General features: G+C 39.0%; 1 protein-coding gene across 1 annotated transcript in view; it reads right to left on the reverse strand.

Annotated features, from left to right (window-relative positions):
- gpc1b (glypican 1b) overlaps positions 1 to 27,210 on the reverse strand; it is an 81,138-nt gene that overhangs the window by 31,882 nt on the left and 22,046 nt on the right. The window contains exon 3 of the mRNA XM_061732221.1: positions 66 to 224. Coding sequence (XP_061588205.1) covers positions 66 to 224 — 159 coding nt within the window. The remainder of the gene's footprint in view (positions 1 to 65; positions 225 to 27,210) is intronic.

Consider the following 27,210-nt stretch of genomic DNA (forward strand, 5'->3'; position numbering starts at 1 on the left):
TGCTCCCTAGAGAGAGCTAGCCCTCTACAACCTCTACATACTGCTATTGTGATTGCAAACCTCACCATCAAAGTCCTTGTACTGTCGACCAAGTATGCTCTGCAAGTTCCGTCCAGCATCTTTAAGAATCCCTTCCACCTCTCTGCGGCTCAGCGTTGCCAGGTTGTCCTCCATTTCACTGATGCAGCAGGTGTAACCCTGAGGACAGATGCGCAGGTGCTCTCCTGGCAGAGGGACAGGTGGAGACAGATGAGAGGAGAGTGTAGGGGAGTGGTGAAACAGAGAAAATAAAAAGAATTGTCAGTAAATTATGACAAAATTTTAATCAGTACACAGGATATATAATATATATATATATATATATATATATATATATATATATATATATATATATATATATATATATATATATATATATATATATATATATATATATATATATATATATATATATATATATATGTACACACATGTACAGACCAAACGTTTGGACACACTTCCCCATTTGTTTGAATGAGAAGGTGTCTCCACACTTTTGGTCTGTACTGTATAAGCATTGATACTGTTGTATTGAGTAAATACATAAGTAAATGCTACTGTAATAAGCGTTTACACTTGAAATTACCTGCATGATTATTGACAAAATCGGTTGTGTTAAAGTGACAAAAAAATGTTAGTTTATAAAAAAAGTTAAAAACAAAACAGCATTTGTGAGTTTCCCTCAGATAAAACCAAAGGAAGGGTTTGTTTGTTTTAAGGAAAAGCATGTGGAAGAAGGTAGTAGTGACTATGAAGGACAGGATCACAAGTCTGAATGCATTAAATGATTGTGTTGACGACATTTTAATTGGATGAACAAAGCCATCCATGCAACTTTGGAGGGTCATTGAGGCAAAAGTGCAGAACTGTTGCCAACACTGTAAAATAAGTTGTTTTAACTTAAACTACAAGGACGAATAAAGAACCTTATATTAGGTAATGAATTACTCAGAACCTATTAAATTAAAGATTCATTTCATGGTGTTTATATATCTCTAAAGAGATATTCTTTTGTGATCATACATAATGTCGCAATTGGTTTTTAGGTCTGTTTTGCATGTGAGATATTCACAGAAATTGCATATACTTGGAATATAGATATAATCTGTTCACTCAAGCTCTTTTACGAGTACTGAGTGTTCAAAATAACACCAAACTAAATACCATCTTAGAAGATTTATACAAGCTGTTAGAGTTGACTTTAACACTCCACTTTGCAGCTAAATGTTAACATTTAATATTGCGTCAAGTCATTAAATGTTTAATCAAAATGTTAGCTCACATCTCTGAGCCGTACATGCCCTGCATTAAGCCATAGGCAAATTCAGTACACACGTATAAGTGCGAGATTAATGATTTAACACCCCTATGATATTTTCCTGCACCTAGTAGAATGTAAGCTCAAGAAAGACTGAGCAGCGTGCAATGAGACCTCTGTGCCACTCGTTTCTCAGCTCTGCGTTTTATAACCCAAACCTACGATTTCTGTTCACTCTGGTTCAGTATGCTTCACTTTTATTTAAGTGTGGCCGGATTTAATCAGAGTGTCCTTGCTACCTCGTCCATAACATCCGTAACATTTGACACACTAAGTATGTGTTTGTGTGTGTGTGTGTGTGTGTGTGTGTGTGTGTGTGTGTGTGTGTGTGTGTGTGTGTGTGTGTGTGTGTGTGTGTACTTCACTCATGAAATGTCAAGTGGGTTTTCAGAGCCGTCTTTCAAGTGCCCCATTTAGTTCAAATCAGAAGTGGTGCAATTAAAGCACATTTTTTCTTTCAAACACCAAATCAGAGAAAATGTTGAGGAGATAGGGGAGAAGGTGAAACTGAGCGTCTCTTAGCATCCTCTCACTGGTAATCATGTGACTCTCTCACACACACACACACACACACACACACACACACACACACACACACACACACACACACACACACACACACACACACACACACACACACACACACACACACACACACACACACACACACACACACACACACACACACACACACACACACACACAAAGCATGACCAAATTTGGAGCTTGAGTAGACCAGCATGACTTGAAAAAAAGAAATTACCACGATGAACTAAAGATGAGGGTACAAAGAAAAGGGGAAGAAAGAATCAGATGTTAAAGAGATGACTGATTAAAAAGATCATTCGCGCAGTTTACGGGTCAGCTGCAGATTGTCCATACTTGTGACGACTGCTTAAATAACTAGACTGGCTTGAGCATGTGAGGGTATTATTGCTCATGGCCGCTCCTTTTAATGCAATGTGCTTGCTGCCCTCCCTTTAGAGGACATCTGTGCAAAATAACTACAATATATTCTTTGAGAGCAGGAAGTGGGAAGCTTTCAGATAAAGGCAAGAAACAAAGTCTTCTGTACAAATAATAATATGCATCTGCCATTAAGTAAAAACGTTCACCTGGAACCGGGTAGTGTGAAGTCAAATGGCTCACCTTAAGTTTAGCTAAAGCTACAGAGAGAGATGTTTTGTCCAAGTGAATCTGTTAACTGCAGTCTACGTGCCATTTTTAGTTGGGGTAAGTCTTATAAGCACACACATAGCTCATATGAGGGAAATCAGCAGAGGAGGTCAGTATTGAGAGGAAGGAAGGCTCCAATATAAGATAAAGGTGCTACAAGAGAGATAATAGCTAATTCCAGTGTTTCAATTTGTATGCGCCAGTCTTGCAATAGTTATCACATTTCACTGTATTTCCTTAGAGGCAGAAAGAAATATATAAATACATAGGCTGCAAGAATCATTACCATAAGTGTTGCAAAATCAATAAGAGGAGGGGTAATGAGGTCATCTTTTCAAACACTGTAGATTTGAGCTAAGAAAGGGAGGCATCAGTCAAACACCTTCAGTGACACCAATCAGTGCAATTACCCTCCATAAATTAGTCATTCACATAAAGTAACCACGCACCCACATATTAACCTATCCACCAGTGCAAAATAAAAAATAAAAAGATTGTTCTTGTTAAGCCCATAACAGTCCTAATTCTAATTTCTTCTTCTTATTTTGACAGACACAATTGTTAAATTCCTGAATCATTAGCTTATCATTGTTCACCAGGGAGGAAAGCTCCTATTAAACTCTGGAAAGGCAGAATAAGGTCATGCACTCTGTGATGAGGCATGGGAAAGACTGACAGTCAGAGGCTCTCGGAAATGATGGGAAACACAGAGAGAGAAGAGGGCAACAGGAAATTAAGGACTCAAAGACTCACTGGTCTGGGAGTCTGAACAAAACAAGAATTCTTGTCTTGTCCGGTTAGGTCACTTTTACTGAGATAATCGGTGTAGGTTTGTTTCTTTCTGGTATGTGGCCATGAAAAAGATAATGAAAAGTAAACACCAGCATCTCCCAAAGCGAATCACATCCAATGTAGCGTTCCATTTTATGTGATTTATCATTTTCATGTGAATTCATGAATAGCTCTCAGAATATATGCATTTTTCGCACTATGTTGTGCTTATACAGTAACATGAAAACAAATACACCCTCTTTCAATTAAATGATTTTAAGTATCAGGAGAGACAAAGGACACAAAATTTGCTTTTAAAACTAGTAAAATACATCCTCAAATGAAAAGCAAGGTGACGTATCTACTAGAGCTGGGTATCATCACTGACCTTCCGATACACTAGGTCCCAAGACGATACGATTTCCGATACGATACGATTCGATACGATATCGATATTCTGGTTACAATAAGGGAATAACATGATCCTTCCACGCGCCACGTCTGGCCAGAGAAACCCCACCCTGCCTGGTGAAAAGAAGCGGCCTGCTCACTCCTCAAGTAAGGAGGAGACTTGAGCTCAGTGCAGGGCCTCCCTGGGTTGGTAGATGGAGCAATGCCCAGTACTGACTTAGGTAGGAGCACTGGGTGATAAAATGGGGGAAAAAAATCGGGATTAAATTTTTATTTATTTATTTTTTTTTTTTTTTTTAAATCGATACTTGGATTTATGTATCGATAATCGTTCCTACACATGCATATCGATAAAATATCGATATATCGATATTTTTAACCCACCCCTAGTATCTACCACCACGCCTTCATTAACAAAACAATATTTACAAGCAGATTGGATATTATAAGTAGGATATTTTTCAAATCATTCATTAAAAATTTAGGGTGGGTTACATTTAAAGAGCTGACACCCCCCCATCCTTTGCTTCTGAAGTACATTTGACAAAATGTCATCTGTCATCACACTGACATAACTGATGGCTGCTTGTAATGTCTGACATTACATAACTGATGTTATTCAAACAAAAAAATGTGCACTGCTGTATGTGTGTGCATGCATCTGCATGCATGGAGGAGAGGTGGGACAGAAGACATTTGCCCTAATCCAACCATCAGTCGGTGTGTGTGTGTGTGTGTGCATGTGGATTATTGCAACTGCTGGGGAAAGCATCCATGGAACACCAGAAATCACACACATGAGCACACACCCACGCTCACTCTTCAACAGTGGATTAGGCTTAATCAGATGAAGTACAACAAGGCTGCTTGGCAGCAGTAACTGACGTATCTGATCCACCAGCTGTACACACTGAAATTTCACATACCAGTTCGACAAACACTCATTACAGGCAAGACTGAAGTGTGTGTCGGGCCATCACCCGGGATGCCTGCTTGCTGTGAGTCATTTAGAGCTTTCTTTGTACTCCTAGCTTTCACATACAGGGAGTGACCTACAGGCTACCCAACTTTCACCTAAAGACCCAAGCTCCACGGCCTGGTAATGTGAGCCTCACAGACAGTCACATAAATAGCTTCCTCGAGCTAGACAAGGCGGCAGCCGCACAACACATTTTTAACACTTTACCTCTGAGGTTGGCTAGTCTGATTCATCTGGACTACTATAACACCAGAGCGCTATTCATCTATACAGTCTCCACTGTACTGTAGCAATAGATTTATGTAACGCCAATGAATAATACCGCTCTCCAGGGTCACACTGAGTGGGTGAGCGGGTGGTCTTTCTCTTGCTTAACTTGAATAAGACTCACACTAATTGGCTGGGAAAAGCTTGATAAAATGCTCAAACTACAGGACAAACATGTGCCTAAATTGATAATGGAATAGCGTAACAATGTGGGCTGTGAGGAAAAGATTCCACAGCTCAAGCTGAATGGCTTCGGCTGTGATTAACACTAATAGTGGTCAGCCTTTTGCCTGATTGAAATAGACTGAATTACATAAGCACAGTGAAAAGATGGGGAGGAATGTGTCTGTAGAATAGCACAATAAAGGAATGGAGAAGAGAAAGTTCTACTAAGAGGTGCAAAGGAAAGGACCGAATTTGTAATGGTGGTGAATTAAAGATGATTTTGTATAAGATTTGACTACATCGTTGTTAATGAACTAACCCCACAGAGCTCCACATAACTTTTCTCTGAAAATCTTTCTGGTGGGCTGTTGAGCATCTCTTTAAAAGATCCCAGAGGGAAAATAATCTTTTTCTCAAAATGTACAAAGAATACATTAATATTTAGTTTGGTCTTACTTGGTGTTGATAGTTAATTTAAAAAAAAAAAGCTTACATTTTAAGCAGTAAGACTTTTTATGTGACTAAAATCATTATGGATCAAGTCTTTGTTTCTCTGATCGTTTATGCCATCTCCCATAGCAACAGATGTGAAGCAGATGCCGCAGAATCGGTCTTGAGAACATTGATAGAGTCATTGTTTACAGATCTAAATGGATTAGAGTTGGGGAATTTCTAATGTTATGAGAGAAATAACGTTAGTGGGAAAGAAATACAACCATAAATAAAACTTTCTCACACAGTTAAGTGGTTGGAAATGTGTTTCAAGATTGTTAAACCAAGCAGCCCATGTCTGCAGAGTTTGCACAAGTCAAACAGAATCTGTAGGATCCCAGGTCTTGAGCAGCTCCCTGTAGGAAGCTGTGATTTATATGGAACATGATAGATTACAATAGGTTTTGCAATTAAGTTGCTGTAACCCTGAGAAACATTGTTGACTTTGCACGCCAGTAGATCAGCCAGTGACATACACACACACAACACATTCAAAATCGTCCTCTTTCTCCTTTTTTTCGGCGCTGCTTTCTGTTCTTTCCCATTCACGCACACAAACTCACAAGTTCCTGTGACCGATGAATAAGCGGAGTGTGAATACCAGCTGCAGTAAGTGGAGGCAGCACCCTGTCCCTTTCACTCAGCAGGGACAGCCAACATGTTATCAGAGAGGGCCGATGCGGTCTTGTAGCTTTCCAAATCGCTTGCCATCCTGCCAACCTGTTCCCTACCTTCTTCTGTGTCATCCTCACTATTCTTTCCCACCCTTGTTTTCTTTCTTACTTTGGTTCTGGCCATTCTCCAGCTACATGCAACATGGAATGCAAGAAAATGTCATTTTCTCAGACTAAGGAAAATAACACAACCAATGGTGTACTTGCCCTGGTTACGCCCTATGACCCACCCTCCTATTGCCAGTGGCAGACATGTCTTAACTTGAGCTTGTCTCTGTTACCGTACTCACAAATTTAGGAGTGTGTGTGTCAGTGACATAGACACTCAGGTAAAAACTTCACTAATGATTCTGTCTTTGCAGTACTCCATCTTAATCCTTAATTCTGTTGGCTATCTCCACATAATTGGAGTAATTATATGGTGCACAGAACTGCTCTCATAACTATGTATGAAGGACTTGGTGTTCTTTGGGAACACAAGCAGGCAGGTATTTCGCTGAGGATCTAGATAGCAAAAGCCTTTTGACAGCAGGTGTCAACAGTTGGCAAACATCAGGCAGAACATCCTGTGATATCATGCCAGAGAAAAAAAGAAAAGAAAAACAGACTGACACTTTTCCATAACTGCAAACTCCAAAGAAGTCCAAAAGCTTAACAAAAACAAAAAGGATGAGGAGGGACTGACAGACCTTTTTCTCTTTTTTTTTTTCACGAGTGAACATGTAACACTGCTGGGTTCAAACATCCATGAGACTGTGTCAGACATTCTGACTTGCATAGAAGAATGAATCTCTACATTGACGAGTTTTGAAAGAGGATTCTACCAACAAAAACATATCCACAAGTTGAAAATAATGTTCTCTTTGCAGATGAGGCCAATTGCATTGACAACAACTTGGGTTATGTGCACGTGATCTTTACATTTTACAGTTATTTCTTTGTGAGATAGATAAAAAGGTTTCCTGATGTGGCAAACATTTTATTTCCTTTGACGTGCACGTGAGAAAAGCTCATATGAGAGAAGGAGAAACTCCATACATTATATATTCATACATTATATTTTCATATTAATATATGAATATATTCATATAATATAATGTTCTGATGCAATCCATCAAAGTGGCAGTTTTAATGTCAGTTGCGTAGAAGTAATATGAAGTTCCAATTAGGCAAACTACTAGCACAGCACAGGGAAAGAAATGTGTTTACATTTCATCTCAAGGGAGCAAAGTGAAAGAAGGTTACAGAACAAGCAAATCTGTAAATGTGTTTGCAGGTATTTATGTGTGTGCGTATGAGAGAGTGAGTACTCGAGGCATATACACTTGAGAGAGTCCCTTTGCTTCAGGACTCTCTCCTGCTGGTGAAAGAACAAAGCGAGTTGCCGGTTCCCCTCTGCCCTGTGCTAATCAGTGGTGGAGAAGCCAACAAACAGAAGCTGACCTGCTGTTGTCAAGGCCTTTCACAGCAACAAGAGCTACAGCACACCCAGTCAGAGACATGGACACAGAGGGTGGTGGCTGGTGCTGTTGTAAGCTGGGAAAAAACAAAACAAAAAACCCCTGAGGATGTGAACTCATGAAAAACTAGCCCTGTCTCACAAGAAAACGTGGAATACAGACCCGCTGATCCACACGTCCAACATGTAGTGGTGTCAGTCGATGGGGATAAATGGTCAGTAACAACGTATCTGTAGTTTCTTTTGATGACAGTACATTGTAATTCATATTTTTGTAACCATATTTATTATTATCCTCACCCTGTGTTTTTAACCTATACCATCCACAAGTGAGAGCAAATCGGAAAAGTGAAAGAACTGTTGAATATTTGTCCCTTTTATGTCCATCTAGTGGTCTCTGGCATGTAGGTCAGCAGACAAACCCTATCCTCCGCTCTTTGCACCTTTTATACACATCCAAATCAAGCAAGTCCAATGTCATCTGTCCGATACATAGACACGCATGTGACCAGCCGTGACATCTGAACAGTACCAAATAACACGAATATCTTGAAGTGCCGTGACTGGTTTGGGAGTGCACACATCTCCATGCGTGCATTCTGATTTTAACAAAATGCATGAAGTATGCAGTGTGCAGTGTGCAATCAAACGCTTAATCTGCAGTATGTGGAAAACAGAATGTGAAAAAAGTATCTAGAAAGAAGTTTGCAGGACTCAGTTAGACCATGACACTTATACAGGACAATGCACCATCAAATAACTCAAAATATTCTATTGCTTAATGAGGCAGCAAAGGGCTTATAGGTATAGGAACATATAGTTTACTTTTATGTCCCAGTACCTCTTCATTGTACATAAACTTGCAGGATTTGACATAGAGATTTAGCAAGGTATGTCAATATTCCTGTTGGAGCTGTATTTTCAAGCAAAAACTGACTCCATGAATGAAATGATCTCTTTGACAAAAAGGGCCCCAAAATAGTTTTTAATAATCATATTGATTTACTGCTTTATTTATGAGTCCATTAAATGTGAGCGTACTGGTCTGCATGAACAAAAGAGCTCAGAGTGCAATAAACTTACAACAATTATTAAAACCTAGAAAGATAGTCATGAACCATCATCTTTGAGAATGATATTTGGTCAGAAAATCTTAAATGATTGTTACTGAGAAACATTACAATGTTTTATCACATTAAACAAAGAAACACAACAATAGAACTTATTGCATTTTTATAGAAAAAGTATGAACATTTTTTCAAATGTAAAATGCACAGAGACCTCAAAACACTGTCCCAGATAACAAAAGATGTTAAGTCAATATTGAATTATGGTGAAAAAGTTTGATTTTTGGTTATGGTCGACGATTGATGGTGGATCAACCATAAATCAATCATCCACTTCTAATGCCAACATGTAATCAATGTTGAATCAACGTATTCTGTTTGTTGCCAACCAGGCTTTAACGTGGCTTCAACATGGATTCAATGTTTCTGTTTAACCATATTTCAACATTGATTCAGTCATATTTTGCTATCAGGGTGAGGCTAAACAGCTGCTCAGCCCTGAGATAATCACTTACCAGCGGCAAAAAAAAAAAAAGCTTAAATCTGCTAGTGAGCATGAGGATCGTTGTGCGCGAATGGAAAAAAATAGGACTGAAGGATTTCATATTTTGTGATATTTATTCACATATCACTACAGTACCATACAAGCCTGGGGGCAGTGTTATATTCTGGGGTTTCTGCAGTTGGATAGGTGAACTGCAGTGATCACTGGAACACACCTAATGACCAGGTGTTTCCACCAATATGCTGTACATATGTTTTTTTTTGTAGTTTGTGCATATTCCAAGAAGCCAGGATTCATCAGGCCCAGATAGTGACAGAATGATTCAGGGATCAGGAGACACCATTTGCACACATGGATTAGCCACCACAGACTCCAAATCTTAGGCTCACTGTGAATCTTTGACATGTGCTGCGAGGATCGTTTTCACTCTAGCGGAAAATATACTGTATATTGTGATGTTTCATGAGACCATTAAAATTATGCCATGGCAAATGTGTGGCTAATAATTGTGGTGGTATAACATATAACAGCTAAGATTGATGAATATGAACTAGTAACAGCCAAAGTAGAAAAAAAAACTTATATTGAAACAAAGAACTGACAGTGAAGTTTCTTTAAAGTTTCAAAAAAAGAGTTTCAAGTGACTAAAGCAGCTGATTATTGAAGAAGGGATTCTTTTCAGTTCCTCAATAATCAGCTAATCTGATCACAGATGCTAAAGGAAAAATTATCTTTGAATTGTGTTAAATCCATGGAGTGAAACGCTATGTGAGATATTTACTGCTAGTGCAACAAAAATGATATAAAGTCTACATTATGAACTGTATTTAAGACTACTAAAAATAATATTCCTCCTTCTGCCACTGATATTAAACCCACCATTACACTAATAGTACTTATTTATAATGATAACATTTCATAAACCTTTACATGCTGTCGGTTAAGACTCTTGCCTTGACTCCACAGACAGAATGAATCCTGTTCTTTGGTTCTTATCCTCTGAACAGAAACTCAGAGGGTAAATGTCACATATTGTAGAACTGGTGAATATTTCTCTGCTGCAGTACAAAGGCCTTCAGAAAAAAATGCCATCTCTCATCGGCTTTAGACCTACAAGACCCCACTCCTATTTATCCATTTTCAAAGCCAGTTTGAATGGCTCTCAAATTTCTTCTTTTGCCCAATATGACGACTCATAAGTCATAAATGTTAGGTGATCTGTTTATACATATTTTCTTGGAGAGAGCATAATTGATCTCTGCTTCAGTCATCAGAACAAAGTAAAGACAAGCCTCTCAATTCCTCCCCCTACCCTGACCCCACCACCCGCCCCTTAGCCCCTTTTCCTTCCTTCACGTCTGTCTGGGACTCTGGCCAGGATGTTCCTGGGCTCCCAAAAAGCATATCCACACTTGCCCAGATCCTCAACTACTGACTTTTGCTAGCCAACAGTTCCCCCCTGGGGGCTTTTTTCTTATCTATGTCGTTTCATTGCATGTGTCTTGATTTACGATCGATCCAGACAAATAGTATCATCAGCTGTCATATTGCGTGGTAATGGTTTGATGAGAACTAAACTGTGAATCATTTAACTTATACAGGGGAGATGCTTCTATATTCACCCACAGCACATTGACATTTATACTAAGTAAGCAATTTAGTAAATGTCTGATCCGTGCACCAAACATCAGCAGCCTCTGTAATCAGTGACTCAAAGAACTGAGCTTGGTTTTCCGGCATGTGTGTTCCTGCCAATTGACAATCAGACACATTATTGACAATGACTGTGGGTGTTAGTAATTGATCTCCACTGATTACTCATACGTCTAATGACGAGTGAGTCACAATAACAGCTTGATCTGAAAGAGGGCCTGACATGGGAACTAAAACTGTACAAGGAAAGCCCTGTTTTGGCAATGTTCTGTAAAAATGATGTGCGTGTCACGCTGTCTATTTTGAAGTCAGGTCAGAACAAGCTAACACTTCAGGCACCTCTTAGTCACTGTGAGTCAGTGAAATGTCTTGACAACAGATGGACAGAACCAGCTAACTGACAGCCTGGGAAAGGCAGAAATAAACAGCATTGTGAAAGTCGCATGGGAATTGGGTAGCAAAACAAACGTGCATGGAACAGTTAAACTGCCACTGAGATTGGCAGGAAGGTAGAAAAAAAAAACAGCAGGCAGCGAGTTACAGTTTCAGATTCAGCACAGTAACCACTGGAAATCATCAACTTTTCAAGACAAAGATGAAGATGTTTAGGAAATGTCAGACCTATTAAGTCTGCGGTCTCTGCTTTCCTGCTCTGTCAACAAACCACAATGACACTCCAAGAAACAGCACAAAGCACCATTCACCACAGTAACTCATTTCAGAAACCAGGGCACCAAACCATCATTTTATATAAGCTAGCTACCGTAACTAATTTCACATGCTTCTTGCATGATGCAAAGCAGTGTGAGCCTAGACCATACAAAAATAATACCTAAAAGAATCTCTCCAGTTCTGTTCACGATGTGTTTGGAAAGAAGAGAGTCATGTGACCTGCTGGGTTTTTAAGAGGGCGTGACAAATTCAGTTAAATTTAGTCTCTAAACGTTGGAGTGCAAAACTGGAAGTAGTTCCTCTACCTAGCTTATTCACACATTAGTTTGAAATCTAGCAGGGGACTTGAAATTAAATGGACTTGTTCTAAACATTTGACAACCACTTACCTCGTACAGCATCACTACAGGGTAGAATTAGTTGTGTCTGCCCAAATTGTGAGTTTGTATATTTCAGATTGTGCATGTAATAATCATGTAAAATGTGCACGCTGATCACTTTGAAATGATGGATCAATTTGTGAGGAGTACAAGGAAAATTGGGGAAAAATACAAAATGAAATAAGAAAGAGCATTCTTCTCGGTAAAATAGACCCAGCAGAGAACATTGCATCCTGTCCTGTATCTGCAGTGTACACAGCTGCGGATAATTACTGGCAATCATAAGTGTCCTTCTGTTGTTACTCTGAGAACAAGCAAACGGTAAATCCATTTCTAAAATGACATATGAGACTACTAGAAATGTACGTATTTGGCCAAAATGTACTGCACAGTTTGAATGTAAACGACTGCACAATCTGCAGTACACAAAAAAATAACTAGATGGTGTGCTACTTCTGGGAAAATTGCAATTGAGCTATTGTGAACAATTAACTTCAAATATTATAGCCCATAATGCGATGGGTCACTACAAAAGAAACATGTCAGTGTGGTTTACAGTTATAGTAAGTGTGGACTGTATGTCCAGTATGAAATACGCAGCTTCAAAAACAGCCCCCCCCCTCTCTCTCTCTATTATATATATAATAAATATATAGGCTATATACACACACAGTACATAGTCGTAGAGTATATCTAACAAGTATCCAGGACTCCAAATTAAATCACAATATCCCAACAGTCATAGACATTGTGTGCAATAGGAGTTAAATGTTGACGAACTAAAGATCACTATAAAATAAAAGCAAGTCATAATTATGTAAAATTCTGGATCATAGCTTAGCTTTCTAGTGTATGTTTTAGAAGTGTAATTAGCATTCAGGAGTTCATGGGATTTTTCCAAGTTTTTAGATAATATAGTATTGTTTTACTGGTATAACAATGTAGGAACGTATACAGCTATTTTCAAAAAGAAGCTACATTATGTGTGCAGCTTCATTATATATCAGGACATAAAAAACTGAATAACATAAATTAATACATAGATGAATTAAATGAATGAATGAATAAATAAAACTTTTCCTGCATCATTACAATTTGTCAATACAACCTTTTTTTGGTGTTTTTTTTTTAAGCCAAACCAGTGTGGGAAAATGTACATCCAATGTCTAAATAACTTCAACAAGAATTGAGTTGGAATTTCTGTTTGAAGTTAATAGCTTCTCTCATTGTTGTGGAGGAATTTCATGACCCACTCAATAACAGTAAGATGTCGGGTTCCCATGGCTCCAAATCCTTCCTCCTCTACATTGTGCTTGACAGTTGGTCAGAGGTGCTTCTGCTCAAATTCGGTTTCCTTTTCATCAAACATGCCACTTTGTATTATGGCCAAACATCTCCACTTTGGTTTTGTTTGTCCACAGGACAGTGCGCCAGAAATCTTGTGGTGTGTTCAGATACAGCCCTGCAAACCTAAGCTGTGCTGCCATGTTCTGTTTTAGAGAAAATGGGCTTCTCTGGCAATCCTTCCAAACCGGCCACACATGTAAAGTCTGTCTCCTCCACAGTCAATAACTTTAACTTTTGGCATTTTAACAGAGGCCTGATTGTAAACCCTTCAGTGGTTTTCACTTGTGAGAATCTTTTTTACTGTAGAGTGTTAGATTGATAGGTAGTAACAGCTGCTTATTCAAGTTCATAGCTAATGTCTTTCAATAGCTATGAACTTAAATCAGCCTTAAGAAACATCTGGATATCCTTCTTTTGTCTGATTATCAATCCCTGACTGCTGTTACTTTCATAATCCCAATGTATTGCACTCTGTTTGTCACATTCTGCCTTTGTATTTAAATACATTTTGTCGGATAATTAATAGCACTCTGTGGTACTACTGTATGTCATGTGTTAATCATCTGAAGGTTTATTGACATAATTCTACTTGTTAAGGACCAGCTGATTTTTCTTTTGTAATGACGTCCTTATATCATAACTTCATCAGCTGATCAGTGCCAAAGCTCCAAATACTGCTAAAAATAACACGGGTTAGTGTGACTGTGCAAGGTTGACTGGCCACACAATGACCCTAGGAAAAGAAGGAACAAGTTTAATGATGTTAAAAGAAAAAAAAAGATTTATTGTCTCACTGCTGATACGGATAATTAGCAGATTAACCCTTACCCTTACGTGCAGTTGGAGAATTTGTGTTCTGCTCAAAACAATCCACACATTCTCCACAGCTTGATCAATGTGAAGCATAGCAAATTACCCTTCACCATAGCGGTAAGGGGAATTACATCCCGAAGGATGTGGAACTGATGTGCAACTCTGATGCTAAAAGGTCAAACTGAAACGTAACACTTAAACAAAATGAGAAGATAGGTATTTAACAATCAGCATTGTAGGACTATGGTTTGTTATTTTTAAATTGAACCTCTGGCATGAGAAGATAATGAGATAGAATTGTGCACAAATGACTATTGCAGATCTACAGACATATTGCATGCGATTTGGTTGGAATCTCAATTATTTATGGAAAGCAGAAATTGCAGTTCCTTTGACAGAGGCCAAGAAGCACTCTGGTGATCAGATTTTTACAGACAGCCCTGTGGGTCTTTAGAATTCAAAATTTGGCATACTGCTCACATAGGAGGATTTTTTTTTTTTTTGTGAGAGCTCTGACAGGTAAATGCACAAAATGAGCAGAGGAATGTTTCTGTCTCTCATTCTGTCAAATCCCCTATCAGACCAAGCCTGAGAGGGCTTTTCATAGCCTCTTCTACAAAAACGGAAAACCTAAATGCTTGTAAAATCTGCACTTCTTAGCTTGGAGGTGATACAGCTCTTTGCCTCTTGCTTTCCTTGTGGCTTCCGTTCTGTCTTTTCATTCACTTCCTCACTCATGAACTCTTGTTAATGTTCTCCTCTAAAACATCATGTGCCTGTAGGCTTCAAGGGTTTTTTAGCAATTTGTCATCATTTCTTGATTCCCTTCTTAGCTATGTTTTGATGTGAAAACTCCTTTTTGGTTCTTTATGCCAATGTTCTAGACTCATGATTGATTATTGTTTTGTTTTTTCCACAGTAGTCGAAGTTTTCTTCTATGAGTTTAATTATTTCTGAAGGCCTTCAGCTTTGTTTTATCTGTAAATGTTACATCACGATAAACTTATCGCCAATCATCAATTTCAAGCATCCAGTCTGACGTTTCATAAACTACTGTCTGCCTACAGATGAGTCCTTTTATTTAATCTTTTATGTTATTTTAATTTCACACCATTATTCATAAATATTAATGCTCGGCTGATAATGTTTCTATGCAGAATATCATTAAAACTGTTGCCCAAGAAAAGCCCAACTTGGTCATCAATGTGGGCCTATATGTTGCCTATATTTTGCACCATTACAGACTTCCAATATCCCCAGAGTTGATGAAACGCATCAGAGTTATAGGGACAAAGTTCCTCCACTGTACTCCCTCACTGCTAGCATTCATTAGAAAGAGCTTGCCAGTGCTGAAAGGCTAGATGGTTATCTTCCCAGAGTGAGATGAAGGCAGAAGAGAAGAAGAAAGAGAGAGCTGAGGGGGAGGCCACAGGGAGACAGATAGGCTACTGACTTTTGCTGAAAGTGTAGATGGTTATCCGTTCTAGGGGAGATGGAGGGGGTGAAGCTGGGAGTATAAAAGGTGAAATAAATTGTACGCACAAGGTAAGCCCTGAAGGGCACTTTATGGCTATCTATCTTATCCTATGTGACTCTTATTTGAAGTCCCGACTCCAGTTAAAATATGCATGCAGAGATTAACATGAACAGGCTGAGAGTGTAAAATGTGAAACTGCTTCCCTGAGTCTGACTTACAGTATTTTATTTATTTCACTTCATTCAATGTATCAATGGATGGAATAGTGCTATATCTTGTTATATTGTCAGCATCTAATAAACTGCAGCTGAATATTATCATTATTAGTATTATTATTATTTATCACATTGAACAATGTCACCACACAAGTGGAAGACTGTTATTTCCAGTAAGGAAGACTTATGATTAGTTTTTTGTACTTAATTTAACTTGAAAAAGACACTGTACCTTACTTAAATTATAGGTGTTACGCATCAAGACATAATAAAAATAATAATAATAATAATAATATTGATAAATTATTACACTACGAAGGATTAGAAGAAGAAGACAAATGCCATGAATTTATAGTTTTACCTGTTGTTACCAATCGTGAATTGTGGAAAGCTAACCAAATCACTGCAGTTGCTTTGTTACCTGCATGAGCATTAAAATAATAAATAAAGAAAATAAGCTTATTTAACAAATAGAAGCATAGTGGTGCTGATCAAACATGCTAATATTGATGTTATGTGCTCTGTTTTCTTTTTGGAAAACAGATTTAACTAGTGAATTACATGTTACGCTTCAAATTATTCTGCACCCTATAATCAGCAAGGTATGTTTTTATTGCACATCCTCCTTCAGGTTAGGTTTCCACCACCTGCTCCTTCTATTCTTTCACCTTCTTATGCAGGTGCATGAAAGTGTGATGAATGCTGTGAGCATCAGACTTTCACGCGTGGACTAAAGCCAACACTTTCCTGACATCATGTAGACTTTTCCTGCATCACAGTGACCAACAAAGCCTGCCATTGTGCAGCTCTGCCTATCCCCTCCATCCAAGCCTATCAGGCCCGGCAGACCTCTCTGCACTGGCATCAGTCAACGAACAAAAAGGACTTTTAATAAACTTTAGATCTGTCAGCGGCCACTGGCCTACAGTATGCCAAAGCCGGCATGTCAGGTCATGTCCCATTTGATCTGTCGGGGTGGGGATTTTTCTCCCCAAATAGCAAAAAACAGGGTTCAGTTCATCTGCTTAATTTCTACCTTTGGTGGCTCAGATTGTGGAGCACTAGTATTCCTGCTGGAAGATGTGTGGTTCTTTCACATTCCATTCTAGAAAATATAATGCATAAGTAAATTAAATTCAGAAATGTGCATTGAAACACAGAATTTGTGCTCCACTCTTAACAGTATTCAACCGTGGCCCACGGTTTGTTTAAATTTGTAATCAGTGACACACCGCGGATTGATTTTGTGGATCTCTGTGCTAAAAACTTGGTCAACAGCTGAAATGTGACTAAAAAACTTTTAAGAGTCGCAGCATGTGTTTGTGATTTGAGCCTGAGCATTTTGGTTGAGTTGTGTTTGCCTTGTTAGTGTGGTTCTTTGAAGCAGGTCTGAGATCTATCAATCAGCGTCTCTGGGCAGAAAGGTCTGAAACCCAATTTTTTATATTTGGCAACTGTTATCGTTCATGACTGGCTGAGTATTAGTTAAGTTAGATGCATTTTACTTTCTGCTTTATTCACACTTTACAGTTTATAAATTTCTTGTCTATTGTCTCTTTCTTGTATTATGTCCAAAGGATTTTTATGAAGTTAATGGATCGATTAATCAGATTGGCCATTTAGCACAAACGAGACATCATAATAAGATAAGGAATACAAAATATATGGGGGACAGAGTTTTTGTTTTCCCCCTGAACATTAAGACAGAATAAGGGAAGAAAGACACATGAAAGGTGGGTGTTTCTTTTGCAGCAGCACAGCATTGCTACAGAGGGTAAAAATGTTGAACTTCAAAGTAGCCTTGATCTAGAAATCAGGGAAAAAGAGTAGAGGAATGGGAAAAGACCTTCTATACAGTCATCTGTACTGGAATTGTTGAAAGCAAAAGAGGAAGAAAAAAAAAATCATACTGGGTGGGAGAAAAGGTGAAAAGAGAAAAAAGAGACACCAGCCCTTTACTTTTGAGAAGACTATGAACTTGACAGTCTTATTAAAGTTGTTGTATCCAGACAGCGCAATGGGTTCCTTTACAGACTGCAATAACGACTACAGGGGTCACCAGTTAACTGCCATGGCAGATGTCTATATCACCAAATACCGCTGCAGTGCTAAACCAAGGATTTTACTGGCGTTACAAGATACAAGGACAAACCTGCTCATAAAAGCAAATATTGTCTCCATGTTATTCCACTCGCACACGCATGCAGTAACTGCATACAGTACAGACCACAGGAACATCTAGAGGGGCAATAAAAAATCTTTAACTGCAAAAGGTTTTGTTTGCTAAACAAGTCAGAGACATGATTCTGACAAGACAGATGGGCGTACATCCAATTCACCTCCACAAGGACACGCAGAGGCAAACTGCAGAGTCCTGAATGACCATCTATTTCTTCTTTCCTGACCAGACAATGTCATTGAAAGCTCACCACAGCAGCAAGAAAGATTATTTTAATTTGCATGGACATTGTAGCCATTACGGGGACAGTTATCCATCTGAGCTGCTCAAGATGTGTTTCAGAGGGGCTCCAAATTTGATGACATTTCATACATTCACAGGGATTGCTGGGAGGTCATGATTTTGCTGGTTTACATGGTTTTGGCAGTGAGCCACTTAATTTGAATACATGAACATCTATTTGAAGATTTAGTAGTGGGTAGTCAGAGAAGACCTAAAGACAGCTTAGATTTATTTTGCTGTATCTGTCTTTTATCGTGTCACTTAACTATGGATAGAAAACTGTCTTTTAAATATAGTCTTTGCTGTATGTTGGCACAACTGACTCATTTTGAAGTAGGTTCTATTAAAAAGCAGGCAGGAAAAAAGATGAAAAAGATGAGGTCTGCTTTAGGGATTTAAAAAGCAAGTCTTTACACACTCGCTCACTCTCAATAAAATCGCAAAAATCTGATCAACTGGTGTGATCAAATAAAACACTTCTATTTAATTCAAAGAAAATGGAAAATCTGTGATATCATAAAGACTTATTGATAATTCTGAGGTATAATAAACCAATCAAAAGATACTTCCTCTGGTCACAAACTCAGCTTTCTATAGAATGAGTCATGTTATAAAGTTTTTTTTCTTCTTGAGCGCATACTTTGGTGAATAAGAAATCAAAAACTCAGACAATAGGCAGTCTTGTCCCTGAGTGTTGGACAGCTTGAGTTTGAAAATACAACATCATTCAGTGAGCTGTTCAGATTCAAGGTGATGTGACATCACAGATCCAGCTCTCAGCAGTTATCTAGCCTCCCCACTTTTTTCTAAGCACTTGCTTTTCCTCGGAAGTGGGATGCGCAAAATTCTAACACCAATTTCAAAAGATGCACACCCCATCCCTTGGGGGGTTGGGAATCAGGGAATGGAGTCAGACGCTCCCCTCCACTCCCTAAAGCAGTGATTGATGGATTTGGGATACAAAAGTGGAGTGGTGTTGGATGACTTGAGTTTCTGATTCACCTTCCTAAAGCTGATTGCTATGAACAGAGCTGTAAAGACAAGGTTAAAAAAAGCTGTTATACTTTATCCTTGTAGTACTTTGAGCAAAATACAGTATACTGCACACATTCAATGCACACCTCAGGAAATTGTGTCAATTTTTGAACAAAACGGCTATACGTCTTATTTAAAAAAAAAATACAAGTATATTCATAAAGCTATTAACATAAATAATGTAATCCATCCATCCATCCTTAAGATGTAGCCCTTCAGAAGAGTTCGAAGAGAGTTTTATATTTCTTGGGTGGCTTAGCGTAACAAAGTAAGTTCGAGAAATATCATCTTTCCACTAATTGATGTTTCCCCGAGGCTTCCCCCGGCTCTCCCCACCCTCCAATGGGACATGTCTGAAACATCTCCTTTGAAAAGCACAAGGCATGGATCTTGACCAGATGCTTGAATAATTTCATCTGGCTCTGGTAGATTTCGGTCCCATAAATATGCAATCTTGTTATGTCATTCACTAGAGTGCCAAAGTGTCTGCCTGACTAAGAATGCTGCCCAAATACACTTGTCCATTTTATGCTCCAATCTAGTCTCACTTGTGATCAAGACCCCGAGATACAAAGAGCCCTTCAACTCCTCGACAGAAACGGATTCCCAAACCTTCTCGATTAAACATTTTTCTTACTGACGGACTATGACCTATGATTTGACTAAAATTCTCATCACATCTGCCTTACCCACACTTGCAAAGCACCCTGTTGCACACTAGAGGTCTTCACTTGTAAGATGAGAGATGCGAGTAATGAGAAAAAAGGAGAAGTTGCAAAATGTGAAAAAAAAAAGCTGAAGTGCAATCATAGGCTGACAAAGCTAGAAGTCCTCCGCCTCTTGGCTGCACCTAGAACTTCTGTCAATAAAAATTAATAACAGAATCTGTTAGGAAGGACAGCCCTGGCAGAGTCCAACACCCACTGGGAAAAAGCTGTCTTCCTGCCAGCAATGTGAACCAATCTCACGCTCTGGTTGTAAAGGGACCAAATAGCCCCATAGCAAAGGATCCAATACATCACACTCATATAGTATTTCCCACTGCATAACCACAAGGGCCACGGTTGAAAGTCTTCTTTAAGTTCTCAAAACGTATGTAAACTCATCGGGCAAATTTCCAGCCACTCTGATCTGATCTCACTCTGAGCTCACAATGGCACAATGTTATTTACTAGATGGTGACAAGTCTGATGAATGACGTGATGTGATATGATACGTGTTGTGCTAATAACTTCAAAAATACATATTTTGTTCTTTCAATTCAATGATTCAAAGAATAAACTAGATGGCTCTCTACCTTTCTGTGGGAATACTGATCCAAAGCAACTTTTATTTTGTCAGCAACAAGTCAAATCTAATCAAGCAGAGGGTGCTAACTACTATGGGATGCTGTATAAATCTATACAGAGGGACTTTATCCATGTATAATTCACTGGAACACTAACTGTGTGGCTACAGCTATTTGAAACAGTGAGATGCTTCTTTCAGTACTAAAGGGCCAGGGCAGCAGGTCAAAATAAAATAATAATCACCCAAGAATGAAAGTGTTAGTCAATGGAAAAGAGTATTTATAGCAATGTAATGGTGCATTAGGCACAATGTTCCCAGGAGAGAACAGACCTAAATACAATTTGTAAAATGGGTGATGTGAGGACAGATTTCTTCTGAAAAATGCTGCATGGTATAAAAGAAAGAAAAATTGCCAACCACCATCCAGAAAACCTTCCCATTTCTTTTTCAAGGAAGCCTCCTTTAACAAAAAAAAGACAATTAAAGCTGCAAGCAGCGATGAACGGGCCCTCGCACCCTTGTGCACGTTCAGGCGTGCTGCAGTGGAAGCGCTTGTATGACTTGCATGTAGATTCTTCAGGCCTGGACATTTAGCGGATTACACCAGCCACGACTCTCTATATCAAACCATTCAAAAGTTATGGCAGAAAGTAGGAACTATCAAATATGGACCAATCAGATGAAGGGGGGGGCGCGCTTTTTGGCGTCTATCGTCGCCACGGTAACACTTTTGACTGCGAAAAGTAATGCGCATCGTTGCAGGATCGAGACGCACATTTTGATGTACAGTATAACACACCTGGGTGCACGTTACGGTTCGGGCGAAGAAGAAGCCGAAGAAATGGCATAAATTGCGCCAAAATTACACAATTAATTAAAAATGGCCGACTTCCTGTTCGGTTTTCGGCCATGGCGCCAAGAGACTTTTCTTTAACTTGCGACATGATACAGGTGTGTACCGATTTTCGTGTATGTACATCAAACCGTATTGTGGGGCTTGAGGCATGAAGTTTTATCTGTATGGACCAATCAGATGAAGGGAGGGCGCACTTTTTGGCGTCTAGCTTCGCCATGGTAACGCTTTTGACTGAGAAAAGTAATGCGCATCGTCGCAGGATGGAGACGCACATTTTGATGTATAACACACATGGGTGCACGTTACGGTTCGGGCCAAGAAGCGGCTGAAGAAATGGCATAAATTGCGCCAAAATTACACGATTAATTCAAAATGGCCGACTTCCTGTTGGGTTTCGGCCATGGCGCCAAGAGACTTTTCTTTAAGTTGCGACATGATACAGGTGTGTAACGATTTTCGTGCATGTACGTCAAACCGTATTGTGGGGCTTGAGGCACAAAGTTTTCTAGGGGGCGCTGTTGAGCCATTAGGCAATGCCCATTAATGCAAACCATTAAATATCAAATTTTTCGCCAGGCCTGGCTTGCATGCAAAATTTGGTGACTTTTGGGGCACGTTTAGGTGGGCAAAAAGGCCCTCATTTTGTCGGAAAAATAAAAATGAGCGAAAAAAAATAAATAAATAATAATTCCTACTGATACAATAGGGCCTTCGCACTTACAAGGTCAAGCTGCTTGAGAAAGGTCCTGTGGACCGAAACGTTGTTTGTTTGTTTACCGTATTAAAGTTTTTTGCATTTGACTCAACAGTGTGCGGGAGACCCCTTTTCCTTTTTTCCAATGGTATAATGATGGCAACTTGGGTTAAGCAGGCTAAAGACCATCAACTTTCATCACCTCTGGTTGCAACACAATGGCATTTCAATATTGATGCAGGACTCTTTCACACACTGCACATGTAGTACACGTATGTAGTACTTTTTCTATTATACTGTGTTTGAGTGTACTTGCAAAGGTATGCTATTTAGAACAGCCTAAGTACATTAGAAAAGGCACAGTGACCACAGCCACTGTTCGAACATTCCAGACAGGCTATAGTCCAAAATAAACCTGCTTCTGTATAAGCTATTATATTAGGTTACATTGTCTTAGGCCCACATTTAGTATCAGTGAATTAAGTCAATAACTTTTGATCTGCCTTTGAACTCGAAAATGGAAAAAAAGCAAAAACAAATTCATAACAATTATACATTGTTCTTAGGCTCTGTCATTGTCAGTCTCCACAATATCTTGGTCAACTCAGGAGAAAAGAATGCTGATGATATTATAGTCTAGTTGATGTAAGTGAACCTCCGTGCTCTGGTTCGCAATATTCAAGAAGGTGATCCATAAAAATGTAAATAGTGTAGGGGCTGGTTCTGTAAAACCATGTGAGCAAAAATAGCTCGAGCTACAGCAGCTGATTATTTTGACTATTGTTTGCATTTAGAAATACAGAAAAAAGTATATCACAGTATATACATCATCATCCTGCAAACAATATTTTATAAAATCCTATGATACAGAAAAGCCAGGCTGTCAGTCCCTGCCATTTTGTTAACGCATGTGGCATCATTGACATGCACACAATTTGTCATATATATATATATATATATATATATATATATATATACAGTGCCCAGCATAAATGAGTACACCCCCTTTGAAAAGTAACATTTTATACAATATCTCATTGAAAACAAACAACATTTCCAAGATGTGCACAGGTTACGTTTAATACAGCATCTGTTGAACTTTTGACTTAAAACAAAGGTTAATAATATAACTCAGATGCCATATTTTCCTTTTTTAGTCAAATTAGTGTGGTGCAAAAATGAGTACACCCCACAAGAAAAACTACTAAATTTAGTACATTTAGTACTTTGTATGGCCTCCATTATTTTTAATGACAGCTTCAAGTCTCATGGGCATGGAATGCACAAGTTGGCGACATTTGGCAACATCAATCTTTTTCCATTCTTCTACAAGGACCTCTTTCAGAGATTGGATGTTGGATGGAGAGTGATGCTCAACCTGTCTCTTTAGAATTCCCCAAAGATGTTCAATTGGGTTCAGATCAGGTGACATACTTGGCCACGGAATCACTCTCACCATGTTCCTTTTCAGAAAGCCAGCAGTGGCTTTAGATGTGTGCTTAGGATCATTGTCGTGTTGGAAAAGGGCACGACGACCAAGGGCAAGAAGTGATGGAAGCATCTTAGTTTTCAGTATAGAGCAGTACATTTCTGAATTCATGATGCCATCAATGAAATGCAGCTCCCCAACACCAGCAGCACTCATGCAGCCCCACATAAGGACACTACCCCCTCCATGTTTCACTGTGGGCACCATGCACTTTTCTTTGTATTCCTCACCCTTGCGACGCCAGACAGTGTTGAAGCCATCGGTTCCAAAATGATTGATTTTGGTCTCATCACTCCACAGTATAGAGTCCCAGTAGCGCTCACCTTTGTCGGCATGTGCCCTGGCAAACTCTAGACTTTTTGGAACCGATGGCTTCAACACTGTCTAGAGTTTGCCAGGGCACATGCCGACAAAGGTGAGCGCTACTGGGACTCTATACTGTGGAGTGATGAGACCAAAATCAATCATTTTGGAACCGATGGCTTCAACACTGTCTGGCGTCGCAAGGGTGAGGAATACAAAGAAAAGTGCATGGTGCCCACAGTGAAACATGGAGGGGGTAGTGTCCTTATGTGGGGCTGCATGAGTGCTGCTGGTGTTGGGGAGCTGCATTTCATTGATGGCATCATGAATTCAGAAATGTACTGCTCTATACTGAAAACTAAGATGCTTCCATCACTTCTTGCCCTTGGTCGTCGTGCCCTTTTCCAACACGACAATGATCCTAAGCACACATCTAAAGCCACTGCTGGCTTTCTGAAAAGGAACATGGTGAGAGTGATTCCGTGGCCAAGTATGTCACCTGATCTGAACCCAATTGAACATCTTTGGGGAATTCTAAAGAGACAGGTTGAGCATCACTCTCCATCCAACATCCAATCTCTGAAAGAGGTCATTGTAGAAGAATGGAAAAAGATTGATGTTGCCAAATGTCGCCAACTTGTGCATTCCATGCCCATGAGACTTGAAGCTGTCATTAAAAATAATGGAGGCCATACAAAGTACTAAATGTACTAAATTTAGTAGTTTTTCTTTTGGGGTGTACTCATTTTTGCACCACACTAATTTGACTAAAAAAGGAAAATATGGCATCTGAGTTATATTATTAACCTTTGTTTTAAGTCAAAAGTTCAACAGATGCTGTATTAAACGTAACCTGTGCACATCTTGGAAATGTTGTTTGTTTTCAATGAGATATTGTATAAAATGTTACTTTTCAAAGGGGGTGTACTCATTTATGCTGGGCACTGTATATATATATATATATATATATATATATATATATATATATATATATATATTAGTGATGCACCGATTGTTCGGTAACCGAAATTGTTCGGCCGAAAATGGTAAAAAAAACACTTTCGGTGTTCGGTGGAATAAGTGGGGAAAAAAACCGAACAATAACGGCGTTGTAAAATAAGGAAATAGACTGGCCGCTCCGTCCCGTAACGTTGCGCACTACATAAAACGTTGGCCAACCAAAAACTAACCCCATAAGAATTTGACCTAATAGACTGGCCGCTCCCGTAATAAATCGTTGGCCAACCAAAAACTAACCCCATAAGAATTTTACCTAACATTCACCAGGAGGTGGAACCAAAACAACATAATGCTGGGAAATTTAAAAAATGTAATTTTTTTATGTTCAATAAATATTTTCTACCTTGTAATTTTGTAAAAGATTTTTTTCTTTGAAAAGCATGCCTAAATCAAATTTATTGATTTATGCAATGATGAAAAAATTGGCAAAATAAATGAAAAACTGCTGAAGAACCATGTTCGGTATTGTTCGGTATTCGGCCAAGTGTTTATTATTATTTTCGGTTTCGGTTTCAGCCACAAATTTTCATTTCGGTGCATCACTAATATATATATATATATATATATATATATATATATATATTAAGAAGTTCTGTGATACACTGACTGCAATTTCATATACTGGGAGGAAATACTACCTTTTAAATAAAAGGCAGAGTCCGCTTATTCAAAGGTATGAAGGACATACAGGACCTCTCTTTAAGAGTTTGGCTTTGAATTTTTTGATTACTTTTTCTTTTTTTATTTTATCATGAAGATTGTGATTCTGCATAGTGTCCCCATTTTTCACTTTTTTTTAATTTATTTGTATTATTTATTTTTAGTGTGGGAGACATTACTGGTGAAGTAGGTCCCAAAGTGGGTTGGCTAGATTTAGGTAAACAATCAAGCATAATAATAATAATTGGTGAGATTCTGGGAACAGTTTGGCTGGAAATCCATGTTTTCTTCTGTTGAGAATAGTACCTAGTAGTTCTTACTGAGTGTCTTGGACTAAAAGATGTCTTAATAAACCATTGGAGAAAAAAAAGCACTTCACTGAATTGATTAAGTGTGGAATAATTCAAGCATATACATGCTCTGTGAATTTACTATGAGGACAACTGAGGACCAGCGTAGGTCCAGGTTTGTAGAAGTGTATGGGTGGAAGCATCACAGCACACAATGCCTTTTCTGTGGCTGTCTCACCCTTCAGCTCTGTTCTTGCCCAGCTAGCTGTGGATAAACACAGGCGCTGTCGAGTGATTTAAGTCCCCATCCCCTCAGTGTCACAGTCTTTGCCACGGTCGGCAGCTTCGGTGCCCTGTGGCACACATGTCTGCCTCACATAGTGATTCGAAGGTGCTCTAGTGCAAGTCATATTGTGATTTGATGAATTCTGCCTCGTGGAAAATAAAGTGCAATTCATACATTTTTTTTTTTCACCACTGACCTCGTAAACCTCATCATAAAGACAGTGACATTACATGAGAAACTAAAGGTGAGTATAGAGAAGGAATTTGAGATTGACAATCAAAAACAAGTGAATCTTGGTAATGAACACAGGGGCAGTCATGCAAATGCTAAGATGCTTACACACACACGCACGCACGCACACACACACACACACACACACACGCACGAACACACACACACATTTACATATTAGCAGGATGAGCTCAGTCAAAGTGGTCTGAGCGGACAGTAGAACCAGCTCTGTGTCCAAAGAATAAACAAGAGTTTCTGATGTCACCCAAAATCAACAGGGCCAGGGCCTTAGAGAGACAACCCACCAGTTTATATAACGGGTGGGGAAAAAAGGGGACTTTGGGATAAGCATGGCAGCTGCATTTAATCAAGACAAGTAAGGTGACAGCAATTCGAAGGAACCCGCAGCGTCTGGAAGTTTGCGAAGAAAAAGAGAGAAAGCTCAAGCAAGAGGACCCCTCAGGGGAAAAAAGAAGATGGGATATAAAACTAAATAGAGGGAGGTCTGATTTCTAACCACATATCTCAAAGCAACAATAATCTGAAAATACAATAGAAAACTCAAAGACAGTCAGTACGTGCACATGCAGCGATTCAAACTGGTTGGAGATCATTTGCACACATCGTACTGACTTTTAAACTGCATGTGAACACCTTAAGTCAGTCAAGTAATCTGATCAGACTGGATTCATCAACCCGCTTGCAGCACCTAGAT

The sequence above is a fragment of the Cololabis saira genome, chromosome 10 (genome assembly GCF_033807715.1).
Source record: "Cololabis saira isolate AMF1-May2022 chromosome 10, fColSai1.1, whole genome shotgun sequence".
Classification (NCBI taxonomy): domain Eukaryota; kingdom Metazoa; phylum Chordata; class Actinopteri; order Beloniformes; family Belonidae; genus Cololabis; species Cololabis saira.